The sequence below is a fragment of the Talpa occidentalis genome, unplaced genomic scaffold, assembly GCF_014898055.3.
Source record: "Talpa occidentalis isolate TD23 unplaced genomic scaffold, MPIMG_talOcc4v2.1 talOcc4.15, whole genome shotgun sequence".
Classification (NCBI taxonomy): domain Eukaryota; kingdom Metazoa; phylum Chordata; class Mammalia; order Eulipotyphla; family Talpidae; genus Talpa; species Talpa occidentalis.
In genome coordinates this window covers 71,104,445-71,117,164 of record NW_023601543.1, presented here as the reverse complement: position 1 = coordinate 71,117,164, position 12,720 = coordinate 71,104,445, and the positions used below count along the sequence as shown (strand labels likewise).

The following is a 12,720-nucleotide window of genomic DNA, read 5'->3' as shown; positions in this document are numbered from 1 at the left end:
AGAAGCGGGCGAGACAGGAGAGGTCTGCTCACCATGGGGGTTGCTCCGAGGCGGGCGGGGATCGAACCAGCACTGCAGAGGCTGCGGACAGCTTCACAGCGCTGCACTCAACTGCCTGTGCCACCAGGGAGGCCCTTTATTTATTTTTTAAAGATTTATTTTTATTTATTTATGCATACAAGAACTGGGGTGTAGGCCAGAGGTGCAGGGGCTGAGAGGATTCACCAGAGACAGATTAGGGCACAGAACAGGTGGATCTACTGAAATACACTGCTGAGGGGAACAGTGGGCGAGACAGAAATCTGCTGCACCATGTGGATTAGCATCCTGGCCTGGGATCAAAGTCATGCTGCAATGGCTGGTGATAGCTTGACAGCGCTGAGACTTTAACCCCTGCACCACCAGGGAGGCCCTCATTTTTATTTTTTAAAGGTGAGCTGATACCATATATTATATCCTGATACCACAAATAATATACTTCTTTCCAATACATATTTTTAATCTACTTGTTATTTTCTTATATCGAATATATTTCTAAACTTTGAATAACACACCCCTGAACACTCATGATGACCAAATTTAAAGTAATTTTCTTCTGGAAACTGGACAGTGACTTTGCTTTTTTTTTCTTTTATTTTAATCTAAAAAATGCCCTCTGGTTCTCAACCAGTTACCACTAATTAAAACCTCGATTGTCATTTTACCAAAACTTTATTTCTTCCTTACAAAAAAAAAAATTGCCACAGCTTGCAATAGCCTGCCCTTTTCTTTCTTTTTTTTTTAATTTTTTTTAAAGATTTATTTATTTATTTATTTATACAAGCACTGGGTACAGTCAGAAGCGTGGGAGGGTGAGAGAATTCACCAGAGCCAGAGCGGGGAGCAGAGCAGGCAGAAGGACCGAAATACACTGCTGAGGGGAGCAGCGGGCGCAGCAGGAGAGGTCTGCGCACCATGTGGGACCCTCGCCAGTGGCTGGGGATCGAACTGGCACTGCAGAGGCTGCGGGCAGCCTCGCAGCCCAGCGCTCAACCACTGTGCCACCAGGGGAGGCCCAATAGCCTGCCCTTTTCAGTGGAAATGAAGTACATCAGCATATGGTTTCCCAAAATATAAAGTTCCACTAGCCAATAGCCATAAAACCACTCTACTAGCCTTCTGGCACTTTTAAATTCATAATTTGCTCTCCTAAAATTATTAAAAATGTACAAATTTCTGGATTTGATTCCACCTAGAGTCAGTATCTTTTATATAAGGAGAAGGAAAGTCCGTTTTTTTCCAATTAGATCTAGAACTGTGCTGTCCAGCATGGTAGCCTCTAGTGTGATCACTCTGCACTTGAAACGTGGCACTTCCAAATTGAGATTTGCTGTAGGATAAAATATATACACCATCTCAAAAACTTAGAAAAAGTACAAAATACTTCAATCATTTTTTTTGCTTATGTGTCAAAATATTTTAATATATTGGCCCAGACAAAATGTGCTACAATTGATTTAACCTGTTTCTTTTTACTTTTTTAATGTGGTAATTACAAGTTTAAATTACATATGTGGCTCACATTTTCTTTATATTGAACAGCATTGGTCTAGAAAATCTTATATTACATTTACTGGTCTTTAGCAGCAGCTATCTCTGAATTGTTTTCAAAGGAAATTTGACAATAAAATTTTCAAGTGTCTTTAAGCAAATGTTTCCTTAGTTGTCCTTGATGGTCCTACTAAGTACCTAAATATCAGAGTTAGGAAATACATTAAAAAAACTTCTTGGAGTGAGGATGATTAATTTCTCATTAGATATTTATTTGAATGATCTTTGTCCCGTTTTTAAAGTGTGGTTATATGGAAATAAAAATGTCAAATCTATTCCTCAAATGACTTTTTATAGCTAAAAAAAAAAGCCTCTGGACAATGAGAATAATCATGGCGTTCTGTATCTTTGTATTAACTTGTTCTCATAGAAGCTATGAATGATCCACTGTATCAACATATTCAGCACCTAGGTTGTATACATGCTAAAAACCGACAGCAAGCAAGGATAACCATTTGTAATTCAGTTCATTGAATTGGGAACAAGGAGGGTAGGAGACAGATGAAAAAGATGTTCTGCTTCCTACAATTCACATCACCTAATGTTATGGTTGGGGTAACTCTGTGGAATTAATTTTCAATAATAAAAATATATGGAGGCCTCCCTGGTGGCACAAGGGGTTAAGCGTTAGCACTATGAAACTATCCCCAGCTACTGCAGCACGAGTTTGATCCCCGGGCAGGGAGCTACCCACATGGCACAGCAGACCTCTCCTGACTCGCCCGCTGCTCCCCTCAGCAGTGTATTTCAGTCAGTCTGGCTGTTCTGTTCCCTACTCTGTCTCTAGTGAATCCTCTCACACCCCCGCATCTCTGGCCTGTACCCCAGTTCTTATATGCATAAATAAATAAATCTTAAAAAAATAATATATATGAGTTAAATATCAGAACCAAAAAAATGTCTTTGAAGTTCCTAATGGTTTATACTGACCTTTTTTCTTACCCTCAGGATCTTTTTATAACAGCTTTATTGAGATCTAATTCACATATCATACAATTCACCCTTTTAAAGTATATAACTTCAAAACATATTCTTTTTCATCTTCCTTTTTTTCCATAGGGCTCTGTAGCCATAGCCGGCGCTGTTATTCGCTGGTTAAGAGACAATCTTGGAATTATAAAAACCTCAGAGGAAATTGGTGAGTATGTTCAAATGAGGGGCTAGACTCTGAGTAATAAAAAATTTTAATATTTTGTCTTTGCAATCTGTTAATACTTGTGCGTTTTGCCATATGTGACATTAAATTATATGGATCCTATTATGAATGTGATTTATAGATAAAAGACTTGTGATGATTTTAAAACAACAAATTGATGTAATTAGTGGTGTTTATTAATCAAGGCAGGTTATAAAAATTACCCAAGTGTAAAATTGAGCACCAAAGATTGCTAGAATCTGCAAACAAAGTAGTTCAGTTAAACTTATCTGATGGAAAGAGCCCTAACTTTCAGTTTCAAGCGAGCATTACAACTTTATTACATTACAGTAAGTAGGATATATTTCAGTGATTTTTGTTTTTGTTTTTCCATGTTAGAAAAACTTGCTAAAGAAGTAGGAACTTCTTACGGCTGCTATTTTGTGCCAGCGTTTTCAGGGTTGTATGCACCTTATTGGGAGCCCAGTGCGAGAGGGTAAGAATTGAAAATAAGATTTGCTTTTGTGGGTTTCGATTTATTCCCTCAGTTAGCTCATAGCTTATTCGTTAATAGTTTCCTACATATTTTCAAATGGTTTTAAAGTGTGAGGGAATTCTTTCCTATTTGAAGAGTATAATTTCAGAACTTTTGAACACCAAGAAGTTTAACTCATCTGCCAGGAAAGCCGCTGCCATCCTCATATTCATGTTAATGTTACTGCCTTTTATCTTCAAGTAGCTGCAGGTTGCAGAGTAGAGGGGCGTTATCAAGATGAATGCACATTTGGTTTTATATTACCACCATCTATTCAGATGAATCATGAGTTTTTCATATGTGGACACAGGATTATGTACTATAAGGGCTTTCTAAATTACTTACTGTTTATGGCCAAATTTTGGGGGGTTATTTTTATTTCTAGACTTTTTGTCTGCACATTTCTATCTGCCAAATTCAACCCTTCCATATTTAGGGCATTTCAGATTGATGACTCATTTGTTCTACTCTAATCTTAAAATCTTTGTATTTTTAGGATCATCTGTGGGCTCACTCAGTTTACCAATAAATGCCATATTGCTTTTGCTGCATTAGAAGCTGTTTGTTTCCAAACCCGAGAGGTAATAAATATGTGCCTGTTTTCTTGTAGTTAATCCAACTTTATCAATCTTAAATGAATTATAGATTAATGCTTGAAATGTATTAAATACTGGAAATGTACATAATCAAAAAGCCTGCCTAAACGCAAATCTAACAAATGTAATTTTCATTCATTTTCCAGCTAATTTTCTGTTCCCTGCCAGGTGTCTGGCATATTACACTTGGTAGGCCACTGAGTGGTACCTATTAGTGCAAGCATAGGCACTGAAGCATGAAAGCAGGGTATAACATAGAGTTGACTGGTGTGGCTGGATCTCAGGATGAGCGCAGAGGTGTAGTAAGAGAAAAGGTTGGTTGTGATCAGATCAAGAAGGGCTTGGAAGACCAGGATCAAAAAACTAAAATGCTACTCTGAAGGCTTTAGGGAGCTATTGAGCGTTATTAAGTACAAGATCACCACATTCAGAGATGTTACTAAGAAGTAGGCTAACTATGCTCTTTGCCTTGCTTTATTTAAGATTTTGGATGCCATGAACCGTGATTGTGGAATCCCACTCAGTCATCTGCAGGTAGACGGAGGAATGACCACCAACAAGATTCTCATGCAGCTACAAGCAGATATTCTGTATATCCCAGTAGGTTCGTAAGTCCTCATGCTTTTATGCCCCAAGAGTAATGTTTCTTTGGGAAGAACTGCTTTTTTTTAGCATTATGTAAATACAAAGATGCTGATGCAGCACTCTCCCCTCAGTGAAGCCCTCAATGCCAGAAACCACAGCCCTGGGAGCCGCCATGGCAGCTGGAGCTGCAGAAGGGGTTGGTGTTTGGAGTCTTGAACCCGAGGATTTGTCGGCTGTCACAATGGAACGGTTTGAACCCCAGATCAATGCTGAGGGTATGTTTAAAGAATGAAACTTTTTTTTAAAGATTTATTTATTTATGCATACAAGAGCTGGGGTACAGGCCAGAGGTGTGGGGGAGTGAGAGGATTCACCCAAGACAGAGTGGGGAACAGGCAGACTGACCAAAGTACACTGCTGAGGGGAGCAGTGGGCAAGACAGGAGAGGTCTGCGCCATGTGGGTTGCTCCCTGGCTGGCCAGGATCGAACTCGTGCTACCAAGGCTACGGATGGCTTCATAGTGCAGTGCTTAACCACTTGTGCCACCAGGGAGGCCCAAGAATGAAACTTTTTGATGGTGTCCTGTGAAAACCTTAGTGAGAGAGGGTTTGCCTTCCTGTTTGTTGGCAAGTTAAGAAACTAAGTGGTCTAGCAAATGCTGTTTCAGATTCAGCTACTAAGCATGTTGCACTCCACTGAATGAGTGTGAATGAGAGATATATTTCCTTCGTAAAGCAACTTCTAAAATCACTTTTTTACCATTCACTTCTACTGCCTACAGTCCTTTCATGTAGGAGGGCAACACTGCCACTATCTGTTCTAGCTCATTGTAATAGTCTATTTTAAAAGGGAGAAGGAAGATTTATCAACCACCCAACCCTAATGTCTACACTGGATCATTTTCCATGCCAACAGCTATGTCAGGACATGATCCGCTGGGCAGAAGGAAACTCTGGTGGTAACTTTTAAGCACATCAGTGTAGCCTGATAAAAACAGCAACAAGTTGAATAAATGAATCACATTAAATATGTGATTCACTTCTTAGCAAATTAAGCTAATTCACAACCTCTAACAAATACCTTTATTAAACTATAATGATGTATCTATTAAATTGAAATGAATGTGCATATGAAAATAAGGTTTCATATATATTGAATTTGGTTTTATAGCTTTTTGAAACCTATGCACAAATAGTATGAAAGTGGATTTTAAGCTATTGGAAAATATGCTTTCAAATCTGTTTTTGTTTAGTTTTCTGGAAGACTACACCAGCATTTCTTAATTTTATTGATTCTTTTCCATATCCAAGAAAACAAATGCTAGTAATTTTATAGTCAAGGAGTATGCCATGTACCTTGATATAGAAATGTGTTTCAAAATCTGACATTCTGTCTGTAAGTAATTTTTAGCTTTTGCAATATTGGATAAAATATGAAGTCCAAACAATGTGTGCACTTCTGAAAAAAAAACCCAACTTTTTAATAAGCAAATAATGTTCGAGCAGAGTGTATGTCTCAAAATGCTAATCACACACACACGTGCGCGCACACATACATGCAAATAGATGCTCATACATGTATGCACACGCATGAATGGGTACCTGCCTAGAGGTGGATAATTCATTCTTCCAGTAAACATTTGGTTAGAGCTGACTACAGATCAGCAACGTTACCAGTGTGTGGCTATAGAGATGAATGAGACCAAGTCCTTGCCCTTTGGGGGACTCAAGTATGGTGGGAAAGGCAAACAGAACCATGAACATTCACCGTGGTACTTGGTATCCTGAGGTGTGTGTGAAGTGCAATGGGAAGTGGAGGAGGGGACAAAAGTGGGGTGCTGGAGAACTTTCTGAACACGGTATCTCATGGGTGTTGCAGACTTCTGGTGCTGTGAAAGGCTGGGAGACTTGAGAAGGGTAGTCCCATGCATGATTCCATATCATATCATTAGGAGGACTATGGTGTGTGTGTGTGTGTGTGTGTTTGTACATGTGCCAGTTTTCCATCATTGTTACCTAGTGTCAGTTTCCATCTTAAAGAATTCTGTCTCACAAGAATGCAATTTGAGGGCCTCCCTGGCAGCGCAGTTGGTTGAGCACAGCGCTGTGAAGCTGTCCGCAGCCTCTGCAGTGCGGGTTTGATCCCGGCCAGCAGGGGAGACACCCACATGGCGCGGCAGACCTCTCCTGTCTCACCCGCTGCTCCCCTCAGCAGTATATTTCAGCCATTCTGCGTGTTCTATTCCCTGCTCTGTCTCTGGAGAATCCTCTCAACCTCCTGCACATCTGGCCCGTATCCGGGTTCTTGTATAAATATTTTTTTTAAATCTTTTTTAAAAAAAGGAATGCAATTTGAATCTTATAAGAAATAAGTATTTGTTAAATCCTTTGGCTGAACCAAAACCAATTTTTCTGGGTTTTCCATATTATGATGTACCCCTTCCCTTATCTCAAACTATCCATCCCCCTCAAAAAAAAACAAGAGAGAAACATCAGTTGGGATTCCCTCTTATATGTGAATGGGCCACCCTTAGCAGGTAGCCTGTCTCCCAAGTTCCCTTCACCTTGCAGACCCTCCTGAATTTCCCCAGCACCTTCTCTGAAGCTTCTTTCCCAGTCACTGGCCATCACATCCTGCGACCTGGGGAAACCCCCACTTTAGTTTAATATATGTAGCATTTTTTCAAGAATGCTGAATGACACAAAGATGGTGCTTAGGAGGTCTCAGCAAACTGGCCTTCATATATGTGTTTTTCCTTGTATTACTAGAAAGTGAAATTCGTTATTCTACGTGGAAGAAAGCTGTGATGAAGTCAATGGGTTGGGTTACAACTCAGTCTTCGGAAATTGGTAAGAATGCTGTTATTATTGTTGCTGATTGATTTTAGTGTGTTAAGTAGCTCATTTAAGTTTCTGACCATTTACATTTAATAAGGCTGCTTTGAAGGAAAGCATTATCATATGGCCAGAGTTTCTAAGATTTTGAAACACCTGAAAGTTCTAAACATGAAGTGTAAATTATCAGGTTGATATACATACTTCATTCTATCGTGCCATATCTTTTCTTAGCTTTGGGCCTGGTCCTTCAATTTATTAGTGTTCTAAAAATAAAATTACTTCTAGTTTCTGCTTAATGGGAAAAAATCAACTGGGGTCTTCTTTTTCTTTTTTCCCCTTTTAATGTCTTACTTTATCTTTTTGAGAGGCTGTCTTCATGACCTGAGGCAATGGAAAGCTATCTCAATTTGAGAATATATTTTGGCCACTTCCTAGGCTGATTCCACTATCTTAGCAAGTCTTCATCATTGGAATTCATTAGAATCAGAGAGGAAGAAACCATATCAGAGAGGAAGAAACAACATAGTAAACTAGAAGTACCATAATAGATTGGGAAATAGATTTGGCAGAAAATACAGGACTTTTTTTAAGTCGCCTGGATAAGGAGGTATTAGGCTTAGGTAAACCATGTAGTTATAAACAGCATAAGCTGCTTGAATATTCAAATAATCTGTCATGCCTCTGGTGTGGCATAATATTTTAATTCTTTGCCAAACATAAGATTTAGAACTTAAGCAGTGAAACAATGGCCAATAATATATTGAAGCACATACTTTAATAGACAAGAGCTTATAAATGAAATATAATCTGCCTTCCAACCCCAAAGTGATTATGGATCCACCTTTAATGTATCTGGCTTTTAGGAGAAGCTTCTGGAACATCCACTGCCAAAGATCACTATGATCTATATTTTCATTTTTGGACATTCCTACTTGAAGCTTTTGTTTTTTTCTCCTAGATAAACTTAAGATCATTTTTAAATCTTTTGTCCTGAGACTCAACTTCATTTCCAAGATGATGGCAATGATTTTCTTGCTAAGACTATTTGTAATTATGAGACCTTTTATAATTAAACTTCCAATCATAAATATTTTTCTAGCACAGTGCTAGTTGCTGTGTTAAATATAATGTGTGCCCTGATTTCCTTTCTGATGCCATCCTCCTGTGTCTCTTCTGACCACCTCAATCCCTCCCTATCCCCACCCTTACCCCCCTCCCCACACACACACACACACACACACACTATTCGGCATACTGGCAGTTGAGGATATAATTTTAATTACAAGTTTCCCACCATTCCTACTGGTCATTTATCTTTTAGGTATCTCTCAATGAATTAAAAATGCCAAGAAAAAGTTGATGAAAGAAAATTACATGATTTATTTTATTTCTATCAGCATTTATGATAAAAAGTAACTGATTTTTTTATTTTAGATTCTTTTAATTTTGTTTTCATTTCGATTAGATTGTAGTAGATTTGAACCAACATTTGAAAATGTTTTTTTGAGTAGATTTATGAAAATCACTCTAATGTATAATATTTTAAGAATCTTTGAGCTATATAGCAAACTGAAAATAGTAATATGTAGTTATTGAAATGTTAATTGTATTCCTTTAAGCAATATAAGGTATATGATATGATTCTATGTTATATCAATGAGCTACATAACAAAAGCAGTACTGATAGCATCCTGCTTTAATAATCTTAAAATGATGAAACGATATTAGAATTGCTACCAGTTATCATAAATGATGAGTTCTTGGCTTTCCACTCAAAATCCAGCAAAATAACATTTTGAAAACAGGTCGGAGTGGTTTAAAATGCACTATACCGCTATAACAAGTAAATTATATTTATGTATCTTACCATATCAACCGAAGGGAAATATTTTCATTAAATAGATGCTACCTAAACTGATAAGGACTTATGAGCGCAGATCATCCTCACGATTTTTTCAAACTAGAACTCACTGTAGCCCCATCAGAAAAGCAGCTATTGTAACTTAGAGCTGTTGGTTCTAAACAAACTAGAAAATAGGTTCCCTTTGCCAAAATCAAATTAAAATATGGTCTCTACAAATATGGAAATAAAAAGTAACCATGTTTTTTATTTGAAAAATAACATAAGCTGTGGGTAAATGAGGGCGATGGTTTAATTCCCTGTTTTATGAAAATATTCCTTCTAAGGGAAAAACTACATGGTGAAGGGAACAAATCCTCTCCCAAAAAGCAAAGAAATAAGTGTCACTAGTTTATAATATGAAAATATGCCCAGTGCAAATGTTAGGATGCATTTTAATGAAACTCATTTATCTAATGGTTGTAGTTTCTTAACTCTTGGGAATTAATTTTGTTGATTTTCTTATATAGCTTGCATAGCTGTACTTACATAGCTATAAAACTTGGGGTTACATTTTCACACCTCTATATGTGCACATGCTTAAATACAGTTCTTTCTTAAGAAGTGTACAATAAGTGTTAAATAATCTCGATATATAATTTTTTAATTCAAGTAAAACATAAATAAAGAGTATTCTTTAAACAAAAGATTCTAATAGAATCCAGATTAGAAAATATCAAACCAACCATGTTCTTGGCAATTTTTTATAAACATGGATTAATACAATTTAGCTTTAAATTACAGTAATCGTGTCAGGTGCATTTCCTTACATATTAAATTTTATTTAAAAAAGAAAACAAAACCAATGCCTTAGATGACTATAACGTTCCTCTGATAGCCAAAGGAACTATAATCTGACCTTGGGGTGCACTGCAGTGCTCACTTAAGGCTTGATTCTCCTGGAAGGATCAAGAAATCTCAAATCAACAGCCTCCCAAAAAGCTCTCCATAAGCTTTCTTTGGCTTTGCCAGTGGAAGGCTTATGTTGATCTCTATGTATTATGTTCTTGGCTACCTGTGGCATGCTATCTGTATTGTTTGTTAACTGTCATAAGTCTTCAATATTGATTATATTTTTGATTTGAAGTAATAACACTTTGCTATCTTTTATGAATATACTATTTTATAACTTATTTTGTTTTGCTATCATGTGATTCTTAACACAAATATTGTAATTATGTGTCTCTCTTTTGGTTTGCTTGACTGGAATTCCCTTCTACCTGGATGGCCACAGGTGACCCTAGTATCTTCTGTAGTCTGCCCTTGGGCTTTTTTATAGTGAGTAGCATGGTAATGTTAATCGGAGCAAGGTACATCTCAGGTCAGTTATTCTTTAAATTAGACAATTTTATTAGTTAGCTTTGATGTGTTTATATATAACTCAGCAGAGAGGTTTCAGTGTTTTCCATTCTAACTATGATTAGAAACCTGGGAAAAAAATTTAAGGTCTAATTAGTCAGACCAATTAATCTATTGGGGCAGTCAGAATTAAAGACTGTAACTGTACTTAACCACTTTTTAATTTTTAGTACATAATGATTTCTTTGCTGGGCTATATTTGAGGGGCTGTCAGCTAGAGCAATAATCAAAAATGAAAGTACGAATGTTAATGCTTACATGAAAGGACTTTTGGAGTAACAGAGGAAAGTTATTTTTGACTTTCATTAAATTGGCTTTCAAATGTATATAAGTTGTTTTTCATACTTTGAAAAATTGCTAAGCAAGTTTTAATACATATTTCAACTCTGGGAAAAGTTTCAGCCAGAACATATTAGCAGAGTTCCCATAAAACTCTTAACTGGGAAAAATATATAATCACTTGTGTTTTAGTTGGAAGAACACATTTTGTGAACTGAGATTTTTTTCAATCATTGTTTCAATAAATTGGGCTTGAAAGCTTAAACTAAATTACTTTAGCACTTTAACTTCTACTGAATATTTATAAAAATGAAAATGCTTAGCATTTCTTGAAAGACATGGCATAATCTGTTTGAATTTAATTATAATAATCATTTTTGGAAGGTGTTTCTGATGATAGCTCAATTTTTCTTCAAATTAATGGCTGAAATGGAAATGACTTGTTGCCAGGAAAGTGAACCATTTTATAATCTTCACAATGCCAGAAAGAATTTAATTATTTCTCTTAATTGGAGATGATGATCTGGGTTTAAAATGTAAAATTTAAATGTGTTAATATGGGGGGACATCTATTTGTAGAAATCTGACAAGCATTAATTCAGTTGGCATCATCAGTTTAGTGGTATATAAATATGGAATGAAAATTGTTTATATCTTTATATCAGCAGAACATTAAATTACTTTTAATTAATGATCAAATTTGAGTTGCTTGAAAAAGAATTTTAAGCTTGTTTACCTTGTTCTGTGCCCTTCGTATTTAGGATAAATTTATTCAAATATTTTGCTTCCACAATAACAATATCTTATGTTGATATTAGTGTTTGATGCCTTAACAAGGGCTTCTGCACACATAAACCTATGTGGAGTCAGCAGATGTCTGTTTTCATTCTGCTTCATGGGAATGCTTGGTGGAAGAGCCCAAATATTCCCCAGAAACACTGTGATCTGACTGTATAAGAAGCCTATATACTGTTTTAGGAAAAGTTTTTGTTTTTTTTTTCTTCGTTATCCTGGGTCCTTTTGGCTGTATAATTAAGGTCCGGAAAAGAAAAATACATAGCATCTGAATGTTTTCTTTGATTTTTTTTTTACTCTTTTCCCTTGTGGTGCTATGACAGCTTAAATAGGCCAAGTCTCTGAAGTTGGAACATATAGCATTTCTCCAAGTGAGAGGATGCATTTGTCCAAGTCCCTAGGCTTCCAAAATGCCTATGGTTACCGTCTTTAGTTTCTCTGTTGGTAACAGTGGGATATTTTGCCTTAGTGAATAATTGGCAACATTGTTAATATTTGCTAATTTTTGACCTAGTTGTTTTGGTTGCATTTTTAACTGTGAAACAATATTTAGAAATCATGGGGAATTTTTAGCTCAATAAATGATTAAATAGTCTTCATTGCTTTAACTCCTTGATTACATGTATTTATTATTGACATATATGGTTTTTGTCCCCTGTTTTAGGTATCCCATAAGTAATACCAGCTCATGGATTCAAAAGATGCGAGCTTTTTACCTAACAAGAGAATTCAGCGATTATGTCTTTTAATGTGATGACACTATTCATAGACTGATTTTATTTTTAAGCCACTTGCTGCATGACCCTCCAAGTAGACCTGTGGCTAGAAATAAAGAAAATGCAGCAGAAAGAATACTATAGAAACATTTGGTGTGTTTTTTAACATTAACAGTTAAGATTGGACCAGCCACCTTTCAGGCTGACCCCTCTGTTGCCATCACTTCTAGCTCAGTTCCCTGTAAGATCCAGGAAGCATTTGGATCCTGTCCACTGGAATCTTTCATCAAACATATTCAGATGCTGATGGGCCAGGATTTGATTCTCTGCACTACATACACTTGATGGGTTATTACTAACTGGCTAATCATGAGCAACTTTTTGTTTCTTTT

At 36.6% G+C, this 12,720-nt stretch overlaps 1 protein-coding gene across 14 annotated transcripts in view; it reads left to right on the top strand.

Moving 5' to 3' along the window:
• GK (glycerol kinase) overlaps window positions 1-12,457 on the top strand; it is a 342,820-nt gene extending 330,363 nt beyond the window's left edge. For 13 of the 14 annotated variants that reach the window (XM_054695801.1, XM_054695793.1, XM_054695794.1 and 10 more), the window contains 8 exons: window positions 2,650-2,728; window positions 3,125-3,221; window positions 3,757-3,841; window positions 4,340-4,460; window positions 4,573-4,716; window positions 7,211-7,291; window positions 10,414-10,500; window positions 12,277-12,457. In XM_054695801.1, the coding sequence (XP_054551776.1) occupies window positions 2,650-2,728; window positions 3,125-3,221; window positions 3,757-3,841; window positions 4,340-4,460; window positions 4,573-4,716; window positions 7,211-7,291; window positions 10,414-10,500; window positions 12,277-12,287 (705 nt within the window). In that variant the 3' untranslated portion in view covers window positions 12,288-12,457. The remainder of the gene's footprint in view (window positions 1-2,649; window positions 2,729-3,124; window positions 3,222-3,756; window positions 3,842-4,339; window positions 4,461-4,572; window positions 4,717-7,210; window positions 7,292-10,413; window positions 10,501-12,276) is intronic. The other variant, XM_054695800.1, reaches the window with a different exon arrangement.
• The last annotated feature ends 263 nt before the right edge of the window (window positions 12,458-12,720 follow it).